The sequence below is a fragment of the Anopheles coluzzii genome, chromosome 3 (assembly GCF_943734685.1).
Source record: "Anopheles coluzzii chromosome 3, AcolN3, whole genome shotgun sequence".
In the NCBI taxonomy this organism is placed as follows: domain Eukaryota; kingdom Metazoa; phylum Arthropoda; class Insecta; order Diptera; family Culicidae; genus Anopheles; species Anopheles coluzzii.
This window is the reverse complement of record NC_064671.1, coordinates 73,758,292-73,778,278: the sequence shown is the minus strand read 5'-3', so window position 1 is coordinate 73,778,278 and position 19,987 is coordinate 73,758,292. Positions and strand designations below refer to the sequence as shown.

Sequence of the window (19,987 nt, the reverse complement as noted above, 5' to 3'; positions counted from 1 at the left end):
CGCATTTGCACACTTGTTTTTCCTTGGAAATGCTTCATCTCGTGTGTTTGCTTTTGCCTTTGGAGTGAAACACAACGCTCCCCACACCAAAAAGTGTTGCAAATTATCCACCCAATAAGGACTATGACTTTATTACAATTCTTGTTTTTTTGTTTTGTTTTTTACTTTTAATTCAACGTATCACGCAACATGATTTCTGCATCCTCCTAATGTGCTCTCGGAGCTTCGCTTGAAAATGCCTTCGAATGTATATATTTACTGTACGACACGACGACGACGACGATGACGACGGTTGCGATGATCCAAAATGGCAACTCGACGACTACGCCCGGCGTGGCCTTCCAACTGCAACCCACCCGTCGGTTGCATTCAAAACTCCTCCCTTTGCCACACCAAGCACGAGTAGAAAAAAAAAAGATTCATTTTAGATGTATCACTTCCCCCCCCTGTCCCGGCGGTTATTCCTCAGCATCAGCAAATTTCTCCTCATCTGCAAGAGTTTCCAAAAAAAGGAATCAGCGTCAAAACACTTCCATGCCGGTCCACCCACCAAGGACTCACTCACCATCGAGCTGTAGATTCCGCATATCGCCCACCTCCTCCAGCTCGTCCTCCTCCGCCTCCATGTAGTCCTCGTCCTCGCTGACGTCCGAGCCCGGGTTCAGGCTCTGGCACTCCCGCATGGCACTGAACATCTGGTCGAGTATCTCGCGGCTGGCCGGCTGCAGCCACATCTCCGTCATCGCCGACTCGGATATCTCCGAATCGTGGCCCTCGTCGTCCTCCCCCTGCTCGTCCGGATGCGCGTCGCCGTTGTTCTCGGCCGGCGGGCCGCTGTAAAACCCGGGCCACACGATGTTCACGTCCAGCATCATGAACAGACCCTCCCCCGGTACGGACGAGATGGCGTGCACGCCCACTCGGGGCCACGGGATGCTGATGCTGGCGTTCCTCTCCTCGCAGCTCCATATGCAGGAACTGTAGGGCGAAAAATGAGGTATCGGGAATCGTTACTGATGGTTCTAAGAAGGCAAGAGGGATGGACTAGAACCTGTCCCGAATACGGACCCTACGGTCAGGTGCAGCGAGCCCGGGGACGGTATCAAACTGTCGCCAATCTTCAGCTTCACGTCCGTGGCGGAGAAAATGATCCCATCGGTCGGCGTAAATGCTTCCCCTATGGTAACCATTGTTTAGAGACGATTCGTAAACGCAAAGTTGATAGCTTTGCTATTTCCGGTAATACTGGCGCTCGTATGGCGGGCGAACCAAAAGGGTGGCCAAGGTTTTCTCGGTCGGTAGTCGGTGGCTCTGTCGTCCTAATTTTGTACTGTAAAGGCGGTGCAAAGAGAAGGGCAAATTGCTTGCTCGCTTCTTTTTTTTCAAAACACTATCAACACGCCAAACCAGCGTTGCCTACGTACAGGGTGTTTCGCTTCATCTTTGTGACAAAGTGTCAAAATCGAGAAATTCAGTCTTTGAAAATCAACGTTCACAAGAAGAGGGTTGGTATTTTCGATTTTCATACATTTTTGATTGACTAGACTTTTGAAATAACATTAAAATTAAGTACTTAAGTTTAACTTTTTCTGTTTTTTTTTGGAGAAAATCAACTCGTTTTTCAACTCGGTACCAAATGTCATCCAGGCGATCAACTAGTATTTTCTTATCGTTTTAATGTCCACAGTCGCAGGATAGCGCAGCACATCAACAAACCACCGAAAATTCAAGCCCTTATTCGCTTTTTCGAGCTGAACAATAAAAATAAATTTATTTTAATGTTTTCCATACTTCAATCTCCATTTTGTTTGCATTTTAAAACAAGAAAAAGGCCAATCGAAAAGATAATTTCGAAAAAATCGTCAACCCGCATGACCATGCCGCGTTTCCACTGTGCCGCAATTGACGTCTTCGGCACAGCATTGGCATCCCAAAAGTAAACGCACGTGTTTTTGGGCTGCGGTACAGCGTGCAGAGCTGTACCAATTCGGCATTGAATTAGAAATTTTCCGTTCCCGGAACCCGTGCAAGTGCGCTTAATTGGCAGCAAAAGCCGAAAGTGGCAAAGTAGCTGCAAAAACGTGCTAGTTCAGTGAAATTTTCATCTCATAATGGGCAGACCAGGTACGAAAAATGGAGACAGGCGGCTTGCTCGGCCGGCGTCTGGCATGGCATAGCGATGCTGTGTTTAGGCAAAGCATGTGATTTTTTTTTATTATTTCGGCTTACAACTTCAACCGCGCCACCAAGCGTGGGATGGGAGTTTGTCCTTTAAATTGATATTTTCCTTCCGCACTGAGCATCGTGTGCGTTTTGATTACCATATTCCAAAACACACACACACACCCATGCAGACACGCGCTCTAATCCTAACCTCTCTTCTTGCGGACCTTTTTTTCTTTTCAAGGATTCTCTCCAAGAGGTGGCGGTGGCCGTGGAGGAGGCGGTGACCGTGGCGGACGCGGCGGCTTCGGTGGCCGTGGACGCGGTGGCGGTGATCGCGGTGGTCGTGGAGGTTTCGGTGGTGGTCGCGGCCGCGGCGGCGGTGGTCGTGGTGGACCGGGCGGACGGGGCCGTGGTGGCGGCCGTGGCGGACCCGGTGGCCGCGGGGGCGGCAAGATGGGTGGCTTCAAGGGGGGCAAATCCGTCGTCATCGAGCCGCATCGTCACGAGGGCATCTTCATCGCACGCGGCAAGGAAGACGCGCTGGTTACGCTGAACCTGGTGCCCGGCTCGGAGGTGTACGGCGAGAAGCGCATTTCGGTTGAGGTAAGTGTGTGTGCGTGGGTGCAAGGCCATTGTTTATATTTTGTTTGTTTGTTGGCTTTGGGCATACGTGATGACGCGCACAGGGGTATTGAATTGGCAGCATGTAGCCAACGGGGGGCGCACCGCTGGTGGGAAGTGGAGCCCGAGGCATACCTTCCCGCTGGTGCGCTCGCTGTAGAACCTGCTTACTGACGCTCGTTTAACAACAAAGTATTTTTTTTTATTTTAAATGCTTGTTTCTAACATTTTCTATTCCTTTTCATTCCACTGCCCCATCGCCCACACAGAACGAAGGGGACAAGAAGGAGTACCGCGTGTGGAACCCGTTCCGATCGAAGCTGGCGGCGGCCGTGCTCGGCGGCGTTGACAAGATTCACATGCCGCCCGGCTCGAAGGTGCTGTACCTGGGTGCCGCCTCCGGCACGACCGTCTCGCACGTGTCGGACATCGTCGGCCCGGAGGGGCTGGTGTACGCGGTCGAGTTCTCGCACCGGTCCGGGCGCGATCTGCTCAATGTGGCGAAGAAGCGCACCAACATCATCCCCATCATCGAGGACGCGCGCCATCCGCACAAGTACCGCATGCTGGTCGGCATGGTCGATACCGTGTTTGCCGATGTGGCCCAACCGGATCAGGCCCGTATCGTGGCGCTTAATGCGCACAACTTCCTCAGGAACGGTGGCCACTTTGTCATCTCCATCAAGGCGTCCTGCATCGACTCGACCGCCGTCCCCGAGGCGGTGTTCGCGGCGGAGGTGAAGAAGCTGCAGTCGGAGAAGCTAAAACCGCAGGAACAGATCACGCTCGAGCCGTACGAGCGTGACCACGCGGTAGTGGTGGGCGTGTACCGACCACCGCCGAAGGCTGCGGCATAAGAGCGGGCGGGCGGGCGGGACATGTCGGTGGAGAGGTCCGTTAGGTTATTAAGGGGTCTTGTTAGTGTATAAGAACCAAAATTTGCTTCTATATTTCACCCAACCACCTAGTAGCAGTAGCGGCAGCAGAGGGCTGTGTACGGTGGATCAAACTTCAAACTAAGGAACACAAAACAAATCTATGTCTATGTATACACAGTACATAAAAGAAGAGACATGCAGGTCGAGATGCAAACGAGTGCGAGTGGTTTAATTTTAGCATTTGTTTTTTTTTCTCTGTGGGATATAATGACCCACTACGACAAATTGAAAATAAATAGAACTACATATTTTACAAAACCAATCTCTCCCATCCTCGTGATGGCTTTCATTTGCTCCGTTCCTGCTTCACAGCCTGTTCGGTGCCATCATCCGGCTCATCGCCATGCAGCACCTCCGCCAGCTGCAGCCAGCCCAGTGCCTTCGCCATCGGATCGTTCCGGGACGGCTGGCGATCGTAGTTCCAGTAGGTAAAGTCGCGGAAAGCACCGGCAAACGTTAGCGTTCGATCGTCCTCGTCCGAGAGTGGCTTTTTCGTTTCCTGCAGCATCACGCCCGTGTAGCCGGCCGGCAGGGACGTTGCTTTGCCGCGCAGCGGATAACCCCGAAGCGCATTGCACAGAGCTAAAAGAAGAAACGAATTGTTAGACTCTGTTGTTTTTTTTTTGACACTTTGCCAATCCCCAGAACACCACTCACTTCCGTCCCGTTGCGTTTCCGTGTACGGGGTGAAAAACTGCTCCAGATTCGCCGGCCCGTCGCCCTTGATCGTGGCGGGAATGTACTGCAGCTTGATGGAGCCGTCCTGGAGGCTGGTTTCCACGTCCTTCGAGCTGAGCTTTAAATTGATTTTGGCCATTTTTGTTTTAAATTGGAAATTGGAACAAGCAAAAAGTGCAGCCCAAAGGGACGAAGGTTTGATTGTTTGCTGTTTTGGCTGTTTGATGCAACGAGACAGCCCTTTTCGCGCCTCCATCTGCTTTCTGTCTTGCTGTCAGCAGGGCTTCAGCGGTTTGAACTTTTTTTTAAAACAGAAAATGGAAAATTGGATACGTATAAAAAGTGTGTAAAAAATAACAATTTTTGGAAGCTCAAATAATTGAATTAAAGGTACAATTTGGTTATGAATGAACGCAACTCGATTCACGTTGTCGCTCCATTCAGCGCTTCTCCGTTAAGGTAGTCAACCCGGCAGTCTAAACGCACCGGTTTGACAGAAGGAAGAGGAACAAACAGCAGGCCCAGTTTGACAGACGATGGTAAACACCGAATCAACCGTAGCAGCGCCGTGCGTGCGAGAGCGGGACGGCCCATTCTGCGAACGTTTATCGCAGCAGAAGGACCAGCAGTGGCAGCAGTAAGCGAGCGAGCGATCGAGCGACCGTCGACTCGACGAACTGCACTTGTTCTGTGTGTGTTTATACCATCGTTAGGAGTGCGTAGAGTAGGTTGGTGTTTGCCGTCCGCTGTTCGCCGTTTTGCCCGTCGTCACACGCACGGGAAATTATTAGTTGTGTTCGCGGGTGTGAGTGTGTCTGTGTGTGCGGGTGCTGCTGCTTCTTCGTGAGTGAGCGTTTTTTTTGTGTTCGCGAACAAACCACATACACAGTGAGGCCGTTTCATCCCCCCCTTCCCCCGCTCGGTCGGTGAAAGGCAAAAATACCACTCCTTTTCATTCTTGCCAGAGGTTTCGTCTTGCCCTGCGGGGCCGTCAAAGGGTTGGGTTGCGTTCCGCGTGTGTATGTGTGTGTGTTTGTGTGCGTATTCTGCCAAAGTGTGTACCGTCCGTTGTTTTTTTGTCGGTTGTTGCTGCTGTGTGTGTATTTGGCTAGTGCAATACACGCGCAGCCCGCTCTGCCTGCACCCGTCCTGCATTGTAACGTGGTCACCGTCGACGAGTGCGTGCGCGTGTGTGTGTGTTTCTGTGTGTGCTGTTATCCGTGTTAAAACGTGTATATGTGTGTGTGTTTTGGATACACAAAAATCGTCTACGTGGTGTGTGTGTGTGTACAGTGTGCGTGTGCTTCTCTGGAGTTGCATTACAGTGGCCCAGCAGTTTTCCCTTGCCCCTTCCCCTCACGGTCCAATGTGCTTTTCCCTCTCCGTTCTCATGTCCGTCGCCGTCGTCGTTGTGCTTCTTCGTCTGATTTTAATGAGACCTGCTTGCAGAAGAATACGGGCCACACAAACACATCGCCACACACACACACACACACTGCCACCGGACATGGGCGCTCAAGTAGCAGCGCGCTGATGAAGCAACAGAGCCAACCAGCAGCAGCAGCAGCAGCAGCAGCAGAACAACAAGAGCAATAGCAACACACAGCCAACGACGCATCGGCAGAGTGTGCGTGCGCGCTTACACACGGCGACGGTGCGCCTCCTGTGTGTGTGTGTGTGTGTGGGGAGGAGTGGCCCCGGTGCGGCGCGGTGTGTCCGGCGGAGTCGCTTTTGGTTCTTTCCATACACACATTCACACACACACACGCTCGATTACCGATACCACCTTACGGCACCTCCGCCCTCTCCCCCTCCCCCATTCCAGCAATGCGATCCTCATCCACTCATTGAACTTTTCTGACCGTTGGAGTGGACCAGGGTAAGGGAGAGTAGTGTGCTGTGCTGCTGGACGGTGGGCAAAGGTAGAAGTGTACTCCCTTTCTCGCTCGCACATATTCTAGCAGGCGTGTGAAAGAGATGCTGCTGCTGGTATGGCTGCGGCCGTCACGCCTACACGTAAACAGCATGAAGACGTCGACAGACGACCGCACCACGACGACAACGACGGCGACGGCTCGCGCGCGCTGGTCTAGAGAAGAATGCGTAGCGCAAAAAGGGGGGGAACAACACACACACACAAAGCGGGCCGCGCACAAATGATCAAGGCAAATTAGCGAAGAAGGGGGCCTGTGCGCGCGCGCGCTCTCTCTCGTTCGCCTCTGTTGGTGTGTGATCGTAGGGAATATTTTGTGGCCCGGTTTTCCTTCCTGTCCGTTCTTCTCTCTAGCGACCGAAAGCCATTTGCCAAATGGATCGTTTCAGTGACGAGAGGGGAGAGGTTTAATTTGTGGCCCCCCTCCTTCTAATGTCATTTTGACAGCTCGCGCTTTGTTTACCTGTTTGCCGAGAATGCGAGAGCTGTGGAATTGGGTGCAGTTTTACTATGCAAACCTGCAAGATGAGCAAATGCAATGGCAATTGTAAGCCGAACATTTCCGATTCTCTTAAATTTCGATCAGTGGGTGTTATTGTTCAGTGACAGCTATTGTTAGAACGATTCCGACTGCGGCAAAATCCAAACTTATAGCTCCTCTCGGAGTCGGAGTCATCTGGAGTAGTCCTGAGACGTCCGGAGTCGTTCAGAGTCGTCTGAAGTTGCCCGGAGTAGTCTTGAGACGTCTGCAGTAGCCCGGAGTTGTCCGGAGTTGCCCGGAGTCGTCCAGAGTTGATTGCAGTCAATCGGAATTGGAGTCTGTCGGAGTCAACTCCTTCCGGTGCAGTGTACTCTTGTGATCAGGCATTTCATTTCGTTGTGTTTTTTGTGTCTTTCGTTTTGTGCGTGCAACTCGTATACATAGCTTTGTTTCGATTCGAACCGATTTTGGACGATCCCGGACGACTCCGAAAGCTCCAAACGACTCCGGATGACTCCAGACGACTCCGAATGACACCGACTCACAACGATTCCTGCCAACTCCGGACGACTCTCACGACTCCGAACGATTCCGAGCGACTCCGATAACTCCAAACAACTCTGAACGACTCCAGACGACTCCGGATGATACCGACTCACAACAACTTCGGCCAACTCCGGACGACTCTCATGACTCCGGACGACTCCAGACAACTCCGGACGACTCCGGACAACTCCGGACAACTCCGGACGACTCCGGACGACACCGGACAACTCCGGACGACTCCGACTAATGCCGACTCCGACTAATGAGGACTCCGGACGACTCCGGGGGATTGCGGACGATTCCGAACGACTCCCGATAATGCTGGAAGGACCTACCTTCCGGGGTCGATTCCGAAATGAACGGAGTTGGATCGTAGTCGACTTGGGATTTTTGCCAACTCTATACATCACTAAGTGTGGAGTATGCGAAGCTTATCCCCTTTGCATCCCCGCTCCCGATGGATATTGGGATGATGCTTGCTCTGTCGTTCAAGCATCGTTTCCAGTCGTTGAAGTTTCAAGAGCACGTTTCGCAATTAAACTTCACGTTTGTGGCTCTAGTTTCTCAGAACAAAACGTATAAAAACCATGTAAAGATTTAAAACAAAGCTTGAAAATATGCCCTTATTGCAAATATCTTTTCAACGAAATTTGGTCACAAACGCAAGTGGACGGAACAAAAAGTACTTTTAATTAGGAAAAACTTCTTCAAACGATAGTTGTTTGATAATTTCTATTCCAATTTGATCAAACATGATCAAACGAGAGCGAAGAGAACTGTTGCACCCAAAAACCAATTAAAAAGGTGTGAACCGTATTGAATGCTGCGTGGTGTTGTGGCCGAAAGCAACAATTCGGTCCAGCCCGAAAGTTTGCTAATTGAAATCCAGGCGCAGGGCAGGAGCAGCGCGAAGAATAAATGACTGTCCGGGGGAGGGGCGGGCGGGAGGCGATAATTGAAACGAAATGGCAAATGGGGGGTAGCAGTAGGGGAATGTATCAATGAACGTGCGACAAAGTCGTCGCCATTTCCTTCATCCATTGATGATCAGCAGCAGCAGCAGCAATGAATCGTCGCATCCTCTTCATGATTGGTTCGGCAAACAGCGGCAGAGAAGAATGTGTCTAGCACAGCGCTCCCCCCCCCCCACAATTGCTTGGTGGTGGTAGGTAGTGTGTGTGTGGTGTAGTGAAGAGAGAGGCAGCTTGTTAAGCAGTTGGCCACAGGTTCTGCTGTTGTCGGGGGTAGACGGGGAAAGAGGGTGGCAGCATAACTCTTCCGTGTGTTGGTACAAGAGAGCGCTGGGAGTGTTTTTTTTTCGCAATTTCGCGATCGATGACGACCGGTCGATCGAAGCATCCTCATCCTCTTCATCTTCATCCTGCCCTCCAGTGTGTAATGATTATGTATTTTCTTTCAGCATATTACGCTGGGGCAGTGCATCGGCGTGCGTCGGAAGATAATAGATACACACACACAGTCGCAACACACAACACCGACCGGGAAATGATCGACCGTGCGATCACTAACACGCTGTGAGAAAGAGTGAGAGAGCGAGTGAGTGCAATGTAGTGTGTGTTTGTGTGAGTGCGACGTATTGAAGCAACGAAAAGCAGAGGAAGAAGTGAAGAAAAACGAGAGAAAAAACGAGCAGGAAGAAGCAAAATAGTAATAATAGATGATTGTGTACAGCCGCTGCTCCTGCTAGGGCATTGTGGTGGGCAAATTAACGAAGGGAAGGGAAGCGATCCTATCACATCTTCCCCACCCGCCGCGGTGGACGGCCGCGATCGCTGGTCCGGTTTGTTTTTTGCAGCGAAAAACAGTGTTAACGATCGCTTCCTTTGTTGTTGCTGTTGTTGGCGGTGTGCGTGTTTTTGCGCAAAAGAAAACAACAAAAAAGTCGTGTGTTGTGTGCGTGCGTGAGTAGTGTGTGAAAAGCCGCAGCCAGTGCCAGTGCCAGTGTATTGTTTGATAAGCAAACGGGTGGTGTTGATCGTTTAACAGAAGAAAGCAAAGAAAAAAAAACACGGTCCGCGGGCGGGGGGCGACACCCGGCGGCGGTCGTCACACTAATGTTTCGCCGCCGACGACGTCGTTGGGGCGAGATCGTGTCGTAGGATCGCGGAAAACCACGCGGCAATATAGTATCCTTCCTTTAAGTGTACGCGCGCGTGTGTGTGTGTGTGCGTGTTTGGTTGTTGCAAGTGAGCAGCAGCAGGGTGTGCAATCCTTCACGCGATCACGATTGGAGCACTCGTGGCCAAACGGCGTCGCCGCGTACTGCTGCCCGGCAAGGAGGAGAGCTGCGTTACGATGAACAAGCTGGAGTACTCGCGGCGCAATGGCACGCAAAAGATTCGAATTACCAGTAAGTATTTTAAATCCCTCCCGGGAAAGGATAAGCATGGGCTTGAGATGTTGGGGGGATTTTTTTTAAAGGTGTGGCATAATTCAGGTCCATTTTGTTGTCATCCGGTGTGAACTATTTTTATTGACCGCAGACTTTCATTGATCGTGTTTTATGTCGAATATAAGAAACGTTCTTTGTGTGTGTGTGTGTGTCGGTACTGCACCATAATGTTACTGCATATAGCAGGTTTCTTCTTGCGTCCTAGGGCAGTGGAAGGCAATGAATCAGTCGTGAAGCAAAAATAATGTAACTTCTCCAGCATTAAACGCTGCTAAATTTACTAAACATCGTTTCGTGACACAAAGTGATGATACATTCAATAGCAAATTAGTAAAAATTGGACTTTTTTTAGGTTTTTTAGCAAGAGCTTTGAACTAGTGATGGGAGCTCAGAATCGGGCCTACCCGATTCTGTTTCCTTGTTCAGAATCAATTCCGGAGCCGATTCCGATGCTGGAATCGATTCCGATTCCGGAGCTGATTCCAGAGTCGACTCCGTAATTGAATCTGGAATTGAAACCGAAATCGGATTAGGTTCCGAAATCAGAATCGGAATCGACCTGGGAATCACAATATGCTCCGGTAACGGAATCAGAATTGACTCAAGTATTGGAATTAGCTCCGGAAAGAGAATCAGTTCTTGAATTGAAATAAGAACTTTCAGTTAGCGAAATCAGACCGAGAATCTCCATGAGAATCGATCGTTTACAAGTAAATTTGGATTCTTAGTGGCTATTAATACGTAGCATAATTGGATCCAAACGTCTCTTCTTATGGAGATGCCGAAACCCATTCCGATTTCGAGGCCGATTTTAATTTTGGAGCCAATTCCGGTTCCAGAGCTGATTTCGATTTCGGAACCAATTCCGGAACCAATTCTGAGCCCGAGGCCGAAACCAATTTCTAGGCCGATTCCGGAATCGATTCTGGAGACTGATTTCGAATCTACTAACCGGAATTGATTCCAGACTGTTTGGTTAGACTGTTTACATGATTCTAGTCTCCAACTGTCAAACTCCATACCAACAAGCTAATTAGAATCGTGAAGGGGCCCCAATAAGCCGAAGTTTCAGTCTATCAGTGGAACAATAAATATCATTCGGGTTGTATGAACTTGACAGTTACGGTCCGTCAGATATTGGATTTCAGCAATTGTGTTTGAACAAAGATGTATTTTAAAATATTTTTGTATTCTTTTTTTTATAAAAAAATCGATTCAAACTATTTTTATCCCTCCTTAGCACAATATTTATGCTTCATCACTAAAATTCAATCCTGATCGCGTCTGCGACAAATCGGTGTATGTTTACATATTTTTGGGGCTGAAATAATCTAGGCCAAGCTGCCTGTATAGATTACAGGTGTATTCTTTAGTCTGATTTTGGTATCTACGATGGATGGATCTACCTATGGATATTGGTAGATAGAGAGTTATGGTTACTAAAGACGTCGTGTAAGTAGCTAAGTAATTTTGGACGCCCTAGCTAGAAGATTTGTCAAAGTCACTGCACGGACCGACCTACTACAGGTCCTTGATGGACCTTGATCTAGGCTGAAAATCTGAGGCTAGTTTTGCGTGTGGCGTTGACATGATTACAGCCGCCATGTGTCAAACTCCATTTAAAACGGTTGGCTGATAAGGTAAAAGCTCCCATTAACGGATTATGGTGCAATTTTATTTAAATTTCAATTTTTTTTACATTTTGCATGATTGCATGAAGGTATAATGTATTGAACAATGTATTTTAAATACCATTTGAAATATAGTTTCGTTCACAGCAGCTTTCAATAAACGCAATAAATGCAATAAACAATATTTTTTTTCCAAATTTCAATATTCTATCGACTCTCTATTAAAAAAAAGTTCTTTAATTGTAACGTTTTTAGATCAGCATTTTTAAAGTATAATAATTGTTTTTTTAAATTATTGTAAGCTACTCCACGTAAACCGTGATGCAAAAGCTTTAAAAAAGGCTTGCCAACCACTGCCTGAGGACGGGTAGAAAGACAAGATCACGTCCCTCGCCATCAAAACCGGCGGCGATCGCTACACATATAGTCACACACACACTCACTAACGTACCCACACACACGCGCGGCACGACCAGGCCGAGAGGACAGAAAAAATGCCGTCGAACGCCTGTGTGTAATTACGACCGATTGGGGGTTGATGCCGGATGAAGGCGATCATGTTTCCAGGTATCTCTCCCTCTCTTGGGCCGGTCAGGTATCTTGCCGCTCGCGGAGGACGAGAGACACGGCTTAATGAAAGCAACAAGGAGAAGAAGAACAAAAAGCACAAGAACGTTGTGTATCAGCTCGTCCTTTTAACAGCAAAAGGAACGCACACAGAGAACGCACATTGTGGGGGTAGTTGAATTGGGACAAGAATGAAGTAGAATGAAAGACGGAGAGCACGAGAGACAGAAGAATTTGTTTCCCCCTTTTACCGTCTACGTGTCTGGCCCACAGGGGCGAGATGAACGGTATTTGAAGGGTGGAGGGCGGCGGTGAAGGAATTTTCAAAAATGCTTTTGCTGGTGCTGCTCTTTCCCCCCGGTCCGTGTCCGTGTGAGAGTTTGCCGAAATATTTCACATTTTGCAACAAAAAAAAAGGTTTCTCATACTTTTTAATTCCGTTACGGGGTTGTTCGGGGTCACTTCAGGGAAGCTTCAGAATGCTTATTTTTATTATAATTAAATAAAATATAAATTCAGAAAATATATTATAATAAATTGACAATTTTCTACCCAAAATGCGCAATATTTAATTTTCCTTCTTTTTCCCCTTTATTTTTACTTTCAGTTATGGGCGCCCGTAATCTGGCCCGGAAGGAGATGTTCCGTAAGTTGTGGTGCTTCCTAGCAGCATGTTGCTTCCTTTCACATCCCTCCATCGTTTGATGTAGCGTAGTTGTTGATGTTGTTGCGACAAAAGCAGTGAAGAAAAAAGCAAATGAAAACATTTGCATTCTCTACTCATCTTCAATCTTTAGTGCTTTGTTGTATATTTTAACGACGATAAGCGTGAAATTGTGTCATCCACTCCCTCCCCCGTGGAAGCGTCGCCAAACGTCGTCGCTTGGTTTCCAATGGCGACCGGAATGTTATCGGTGTGCGCGAAAACACACCGGTGTGTTGTGCCCCATTTCCGCTTTCATTTTCTTCCTACGAATCCCCACATTCCCTCCCCCCCCCCCCACAGCATGTTCATTGTCACAATTCCGGTGACATTCCGGCACACCTCGGCACACAGAAGCGGAAAATAGCTTTTCTTCGATGGCACGCAGCGAAAACCACCCCGGGAGACGCTTTTTCCTTCGCGGGAACCACACGATGGGTTTTCTGCTTGCCTTTGTTAACCGATAAATAAAGGGAAAATTGTTCGAATAGATGAAGATAACTTCATCCTGTTGGAAGCGTTCTTCGTTATGACAATGGAAAGGTTTGCTCGCAAATGTGTCGAGCGAGAGAGAGTGAAAAACATTCTTTCCATAGGGGAATTGTGTTCGGGACAGAGGAGCGAGAGCACGTGTAAGGATTCCCGTGGTAGAACTTTCCTTTCCTGTTTTGAATGAGAAAGGAAAAAAAGCGGCTCGAGATGAATTATTAAAATCGAACAGAGGGGAAAGGTGCTTTTCATCGAACTTTATCGAACAATCTGTGCAACCGGCCGGTGTGTTGATGTGTGCAGCTTTAAGCGCAGCGAGATGCAAATTAGTTGTCACCACCGCGTTGCTTTCATCGCAGGTGTGTGTGTGTGTGTGTTGTTGATCATCAATCGAGAGTAGGAGAGAGAGAGAGAGAGAGAGCGAGAAAAATGCGAACATACAAAACAAAAATCCCACTAAGAAAATCCATATTCATTACGTTCAATTTTCCCGTTAGCGTAACGGTTCGGTGAGCATAAAATGACCACCCCAAATGCAATTCCGAGTGCAAACTCTCCGCCCGAGATGCGATCGTTTTTTTTTTTTTTTTTTTTTTTTTAACGCACACACCCCGGGGTGTGGCCTGTGTGTGTCGCACAGAGAAATGGAAAACGGATTTTCACGGCACCGCTTTTCGCGCGATTTGGTGTGCCCCGGCCTGCGTTCAATTTGTTGCAGAATTGTAAAATTTTGCTAGCAGCAGCTAAATCCGCCAGAGCGCATTTTATTTTTCCTTTTTGCACCTGCAGCCAATTTAATTTATTATTTATTGCGGGCTTTTTTTCTATTTTTTTGTGGAGTCTCCGCAACACAAAGCTTGTGGGACTGTGGCGGTATACTATATATGTTCGGCTTTAACACTGACCCCGGACAATCACCATGGGGGAAGGAAGACAAAAAATAAACGCGACGAGCGGATCAAAAACGGTTTAAAAATGGCATGAAATGGGTGAAGCATGAAAAATCCGTATCATAAATTCGCACTCTGTGTTGTGGTTTGGCCAAATTCCACCCCTCGGAAAGGCTTGCCAAAAAAAAGGTTATTTTTTGGAGAGGCATATTCCCCGTTGTGTTTAAGTTGGGTCCCGCGAAGCGGATGAAATATTTTGCAGCACACAATTCGTTTGATGTGCATTCGTTTTTTTGCTTTTGCTGGTTGATGATCGTACAATTATAAAACCTTAATCTACCATGCCGATTCATTTTTGTTGCGTATTGGGCATCCTTCGTTAAATATTCAGTGTCTCTAGTTCGCCTACCACCCACCACCACCAAATCATTGAATGTTATGTGATGCTTAAAACGAGGCGCAGTAACTGTTGCCGAACATTATTACTTCAGCGTGTTGTGTTGTGCTTTATTGTTATTATTATAGTCTTTACACCACCAAACTCATCGATTACCTTGTGCGATTGTTTTTATTGCACCCGGGGCCAATGGCAAAAAAACACTTTAACAGCTACTAACACAGGCGGCAGGCACCGAGCCACACGTTTTATGCTGCCTCCGTTTGGCAGGAGGAGGCTTGGTATGTTTGCGATCGTGTTGCAACTCAAGGTCACGGGAGCTGTTTTGATGAATTAATTGGGGGGATCCGTGTGCACACCTCTAACTAAAACACACACAAACAGCAGTGAGCGGATGCAACATTCCACACGAGCTGTGTGTTTGTGTGTGAGGTGGCTAAGGAATATGGTGTACGTGTTATCGCTACACGATCTAGATTCATTTTCCGTTTCAAAGCCAACCAACCGTGTAACGGTTCGCAAAGCCCTGGCGATGGAGAAGAGTGGCGGGTTTGAGAGGTTGAGAGGCTTTTTCTGGTTGCTACTTCTTGTAAAATTGGGTTAAAGTGTGTTGATGTGTTTTTTTTGCGACGCAGCACAGCAAAGTGAACACGAGCTATACATGAACATACAGTCTTAAAGTTTCCTCTAATTTGCAGTCTCTCAAGGGTTCGCCTCTGTAAGAGGACAACGTCTCTAAACTGCATATGCAATTCGACAAAATACTGATGGTCTAAGCTGAATTATTGAATGACAATCCACATAATCTCTCTCTTCAGAAGAGAACATAAGGGGGAAGTAAGATACAGTGGCAAACCCTAATCTGAACTTTAAACTCAATGGAAAATACAAATAACTGGCCTGCAAATTATAGAATAACTCCGTGGAAATTGCATATAAGCAAGAATTTGAGGGTTGTAGATTTCAGAGATTTGGCAGATTAGAGGAGAACAAACTGTCTGAAGTTCATACATCACGCGATGATTAGTTTAGTTTTTCTTGAGGATGACAATGTCTCTCTCGAAGCAAACATTCACATATTTCTTCCCTGTGTCTTCTTGGTTGGTTTGTCGATATCTTCAAGCATTTCTTGATGCTTTATTCCTTTTGGTGCTCTTGCTCGCTTCCTGGGTTTGATTCTCTGATCTTTCTCTAAATGTAATCTACTATCTTTTGGTCCTGTGTTGCATAAACTACAATCGAAAGATCTAGACCTGGGAGATGGCTGGACGATGAAGTTTTAGTCGTTAGAAAACCGAACTTTAATGATATCTTTTCTCCCGTATGGTGATTCACGCGTTCCTATGTGTCCGAAGAAAGCTCTTTAATACTCTGTTTGGTTCGCGTTCTGTCCTAGAATGTTTTATGTCTTTTAGCTAGCTAGTCTGGACACCATCAGTTAAAAAAGCACAGCCATGCAAAAAGGTCAGAGTGCATTAAGAAGAAATTTAAGCGGAATGCGGTTTGCAGATTTCTTCTTAGAAATAGTCCTCTTTCTGTTACACATCACACATCACACATGGAAAACCACCATTATGAAGAATATGAGGATATTCAATTTGAGAATCGAACCAAGGATGAGCTTGTAGCATGCACCGCGCGTTGATACCTTTACCATTGGGCGGATCCATTCGATCGGCGTTAATTGTGCTATAAAAAGGCAACCAACTGTTCGCCTGACTCACTTCAATTGTAGCTTGTATTGTTCCTAATTAGTGTATAATTGTTACAACCTTACGGAAAGGGGCTAGTAAATTTGAAATCATCTATTACGTATTTTACTAATCGCTTCGCTTTGTTGCGCATTAAACAAGTCACAAAGAGTGAAGTAGAAGAAGGTTGATGTAATTGATAAAATTATTCGCGCTACAAATGGTTTCTGTGAGTGAGGGAGTCACCATTCGCCCATCTCATTGTAGTGCATTAAATTCGCACCCCGGTTTACCGCATGGGAATGAATCATCTTTCGCCTAACTTGCGATGATGAGCGTGTGTGCTGGTTTATCTTCCCCGCCGAAACCAACCTTTGCACCGCGGTGGGGATCGGTTGGGGCTGGGCTTTGGTTTTACCAAATTTGTCTACTTTTTTGTTTGTCGGGCGAAGTCCGCCTGTTCGCGGTTGTATTTTGAGTTTCTCTGGTGCCTCACCGAGGGAGAAGGACGGTAAAGGGTTTCGCGAAATGAGCACACCAACACCGTCCTCCTTCGCCCACTGTCGAACGGGAGGGCGTGTAAGATCAATGACTTTGATCGCAAATTGTTCGAATAGCTCGAACCCGCGAAGGGAGGGATATGGTGTGTGAGTACCGCAAGAAGTGCATACGGTGCCGGCAAGCTCGGGTGAGGAAATGAACTTTCGCCCATGGCGCCAACCCCGACAGAGCGCCACGGTTACGTGCGATTCGGCTCCTTTTAGCTTGTTGTTGTGGTTTTTTTGGTTTGTTTGTTGAAATTGTTTTCCTCTGTAGTTGCTAATTTTAGTTCGCACATTTATATATATACGCATACGTCGGTGCGGTGCGGTGTGTGTGTTGTTATTCGTCATCTATGCGCGACCCGTTAGCACCACCGGTTGGCTTCTCTCGCATCGTAAATTACAACCAATGCACAAAACCACACCGTGCAAAGACAAGGTTGTTATTATGGTTCTTGCCAAACTGGCCTGCTTGTCCACCCCTCCCGCGACTCGGCGCCAAAGCAGAAGATTGAAACCGATGGAAAGCGATCCCACCGGCGTGTTATCCACATGGTGTCGGCGGTTTTTTGGGTGTTGTTGGACACGCTTGTATCATTTTATTTTATTTTTATTGCTTTATCTGTTTTGTTGCGCCTGTCTGTCGTTATCAGTAGCTGCTGCTGTCATGATTGATTTTTTCTTCACTTTTATTTTATACAGAGAGTTTCTTATCACACATGCAGACCCAAAGCATATAGGCCGGCCACCACTACCAACCCATCATCAACTGATAAGTACGCAACTTTGCGTAACCATTTCTTTGACCCGAAGCGCGTGTCACTAAGGTGTCATTAGGTTTGCTTGTCGATGGCTGTTGTTAGGTGGGGCAGAGGCAGAGGGCATTCGATGCATCATTCGATGCATCATAATGCGGTGGAGGGTGAATCATTGATGGGGTAAACATGTATATCATTGTTTGTAAATAAATATATCATTGTTAGTTCAACAAAATAAACATTTAGTTCAGGAATTTGTGTCTACCTTCAAAAGAAGTCCCCCAAAAAACCAAATTTCCTTGAAGTCTAAAGATCCCTTTTGGAACAATAAGCTCGTTTAGCTAATATGAATCATTTTTGCATCTTCAAAGCCTGCCTCCCGCTTCCAAGACCTCGCTTTGCAAAAAACACAATTTTCCAAATGAAGAATCCATTATCCCGAGGCGCATCATTTGTGTGGTGTCTTCTTCACACCTTGCCCCGTACCCTCATCACTTGCTGATTGTGCATTCGTATTTGATCCAAACGTGTTTTGTGTATGTTGGGACCACAGAACAACACACACACACACACACACACACACGGGGACTGGGATTTTGTTTGCTCCTCTCGCACATGCTGTTCGCTTGAGTCCGCGTTTGTGCACGCCCCAGAGCATCCCAATGCCGATCTGTCCAATTAATTAGAGTTATGGCATTCCATTCGCTTGCCATAAATTCTCATTGCTCTGGTATACGCCAACGGGGACGCGCAGGAAGAGCTTTGTGTGGTGGGAGAAGAAATGAAAGGGGTAAGCAAAAACGGGTGAGTGTGTGAGCGCGCGCGCGCGCATCTAGTCTGAGGAGGATCCCGCGTATATGCATCCGAGCCGCCGTCGCCGCTGCCGCCACACAAGGTCGACCTCTGAGGGAAGATTCTGTGTGATTGTTTGTATCGTTTTGGCTGCCATGGTTGGCCTGGCTGCGCTCCGTGCACATTTAACGTTGTTTTGCGCTTCACACTTTTCGACGCCTCGGCTGGTACAATCAGCGTGAAACCGCAACGGGCAGAAAATTGCTAAATTAATCTATCCAGCAGTTTGCCGCTGCTGCTCCAAATTCAAATCCCAGTGGGGCCCAGTGTGTATGCTTACCCGTCGCCGTATCCAACGTTTCCGGAGGGAAGTGGAAGCATGCTGACTCATGCTTGACCCGTTTCCCGTTTCACGAATTACGGTACGAATTTTACGTATCGTGCGTAACGTTGGCTGCCGTCGTCCTCCCTTCCGGACAGATGCATGTGCATGACTTTATACATCACAAAAAAGGTTGTTATTTAAAAAAAAAAGGAAAAATGGGGAATAAAATAAATTGCCAATAAAAAAAGGCCGAATGGGAGCCGAAGCTTTGAATGTGTCTCCTCGTTCGTTAGTGTGGGAGGGGGAAGCACAAGAAGGAGCCGTCTAGACATTAGTGAGAGCGCTCTATTGCATTACCCCGGGGTGGCGGGCTGCTACGCTTCTGTCGATGCGGGCGATGAGCAAAGAAAGCGAAAGGCTGGACAACAGCGGGCGGGGAGGAGTGGCTCACACGCAAAACCCAATCATCGTTTTGGCTCCCTTCTCCGGCCATCGACGGCAACCAACTGCAGACGAACTAAATTGCCAATGTCCTGGGACACTGTGTGGTATGACGCCTTTTATGTGTGTTTGTGACGGGGGAATAAGGCTGGCCATAAAAATAAGGACATATCAAGATCGCAAAGCTGGTGGAAGGGAAATGATGTTTGATTCGTTTTAAAATAAGTCACATACGTTTAAAATAAGGGGCACCACCACGACACGAGGAGAGCGGCAGAAGCGTGTGCATTCTCGAGTGCGCTCGTTGGATAAGATAAACGAAAAGACCTTGACTTGAAGGACGCGCTTTGTTGGAAGTTGGAAGTGGAGCTGAAGTCGATAACATTCTCCTACCGTGTCGTGTGGTGTGGTGTGTGCGTTGTCATGCTTTTCTAATATCGTATCGTTCTTGCTGGTGTGCCGTTTTTTTTTTCTAGATGCAGGGCTTGCCTGACACACTTTGCGATGTGAACTGGGCGTAATTTGTTGTTGAAGTATGGGATTTAGACTAATTCCAAATGTTTGTACTGTGCCAAAATATGTTTTCAACTTCGAAATGCAATTTTTTTATCTCGTATTGATTCCTATAAAAAATGAATCGTTATGCCTATTAAATTTGCAGTCATTGAAATTTTACAGATAATGTTGTTAAGTCGTACGAGTTGACGACTCTACCACCAGACCGGTCCTTATTAAGTTTGTTATTATTTGAAGTGTAAAAATCTGTGTTTTTCAGAATTTCTTTCAAACTCATATTACAGGGGTTTCCAAGTCAGTTTCGAATGTAAACGTTGTTATTCACCGCATGCAAAATGTTGTTCCACATCGATCTGACATTTCATTTCCATTGCAATAATTTTTAATTTCTACAGCATGATTTTCAACACGATTTAAGCTGGATTGAGCTTGACAGTTCTGTGATGTGTTGAAAATCATGTGTTGAAAC

At 47.3% G+C, this 19,987-nt stretch overlaps 4 protein-coding genes across 10 annotated transcripts in view; 2 read left to right on the top strand and 2 right to left on the bottom strand.

Annotated features, from left to right (window-relative positions):
* Nucleotides 1-103: 103 nt before the first annotated feature.
* On the bottom strand, nucleotides 104-1,413 carry LOC120958507 (methylosome subunit pICln). Its single transcript, XM_040381356.2, has 3 exons — nucleotides 1,069-1,413; nucleotides 566-978; nucleotides 104-490 (listed from the first exon to the last, which is right to left on the bottom strand). Exons 1-3 carry the CDS (start codon nucleotides 1,188-1,190, stop codon nucleotides 459-461), a joined length of 567 nt encoding a protein of 188 aa, XP_040237290.2. The 5' UTR covers nucleotides 1,191-1,413; the 3' UTR covers nucleotides 104-458.
* Nucleotides 1,414-1,909: 496 nt separating this feature from the next.
* Nucleotides 1,910-3,987, top strand: LOC120954885 (rRNA 2'-O-methyltransferase fibrillarin). Its single transcript, XM_040375184.2, has 3 exons — nucleotides 1,910-2,124; nucleotides 2,408-2,769; nucleotides 3,057-3,987. The coding sequence occupies exons 1-3, from the start codon at nucleotides 2,112-2,114 to the stop codon at nucleotides 3,642-3,644; spliced, it is 963 nt and encodes a 320-aa protein (XP_040231118.2). The 5' UTR covers nucleotides 1,910-2,111; the 3' UTR covers nucleotides 3,645-3,987.
* Nucleotides 3,868-4,689, bottom strand: LOC120954886 (ribonuclease H2 subunit C). The gene is made up of 2 exons (XM_040375185.2): nucleotides 4,383-4,689; nucleotides 3,868-4,307 (listed from the first exon to the last, which is right to left on the bottom strand). Exons 1-2 carry the CDS (start codon nucleotides 4,657-4,659, stop codon nucleotides 4,012-4,014), a joined length of 573 nt encoding a protein of 190 aa, XP_040231119.2. The 5' UTR covers nucleotides 4,660-4,689; the 3' UTR covers nucleotides 3,868-4,011.
* A 177-nt stretch (nucleotides 4,690-4,866) lies between these two features.
* Nucleotides 4,867-19,987, top strand: part of LOC120954883 (E3 ubiquitin-protein ligase SMURF2) — a 42,860-nt gene continuing 27,739 nt past the window's right edge. The window contains exons 1-3 of one of the 7 annotated variants that reach the window (XM_040375182.2): nucleotides 4,867-5,093; nucleotides 8,784-9,734; nucleotides 12,582-12,620. In XM_040375182.2, coding sequence (XP_040231116.2) covers nucleotides 9,680-9,734; nucleotides 12,582-12,620 — 94 coding nt within the window. In that variant the 5' untranslated portion in view covers nucleotides 4,867-5,093; nucleotides 8,784-9,679. Of the gene's footprint in view, nucleotides 5,251-8,783; nucleotides 9,735-12,581; nucleotides 12,621-19,987 lie in introns of all 7 variants that reach the window. The other 6 variants (XM_040375181.2, XM_040375179.2, XM_040375180.2 and 3 more) reach the window with 6 other exon arrangements.

What these genes read in the sequence shown, in the direction of transcription:
- LOC120958507 (XM_040381356.2), bottom strand. Translation starts at nt 1,190, where the DNA reads ATGGTTACCATAGGGGAAGCATTTACGCCGACCGATGGGATCATTTTC. An exon ending in TCGCTGCACCTGACCGTAGG is followed by an intron (nt 979 to 1,068) that starts GTCCGTATTCGG and finishes TTCGCCCTACAG; the next exon opens with TTCCTGCATATGGAGCTGCG. An exon ending in GCGGAATCTACAGCTCGATG is followed by an intron (nt 491 to 565) that starts GTGAGTGAGTCC and finishes AAACTCTTGCAG; the next exon opens with ATGAGGAGAAATTTGCTGAT.
- LOC120954886 (XM_040375185.2), bottom strand. Translation starts at nt 4,659, where the DNA reads ATGGAGGCGCGAAAAGGGCTGTCTCGTTGCATCAAACAGCCAAAACAG. An exon ending in GGAAACGCAACGGGACGGAA is followed by an intron (nt 4,308 to 4,382) that starts GTGAGTGGTGTT and finishes TTCTTCTTTTAG; the next exon opens with CTCTGTGCAATGCGCTTCGG.
- LOC120954885 (XM_040375184.2), top strand. An exon ending in AGAAGCGCATTTCGGTTGAG is followed by an intron (nt 2,770 to 3,056) that starts GTAAGTGTGTGT and finishes TCGCCCACACAG; the next exon opens with AACGAAGGGGACAAGAAGGA.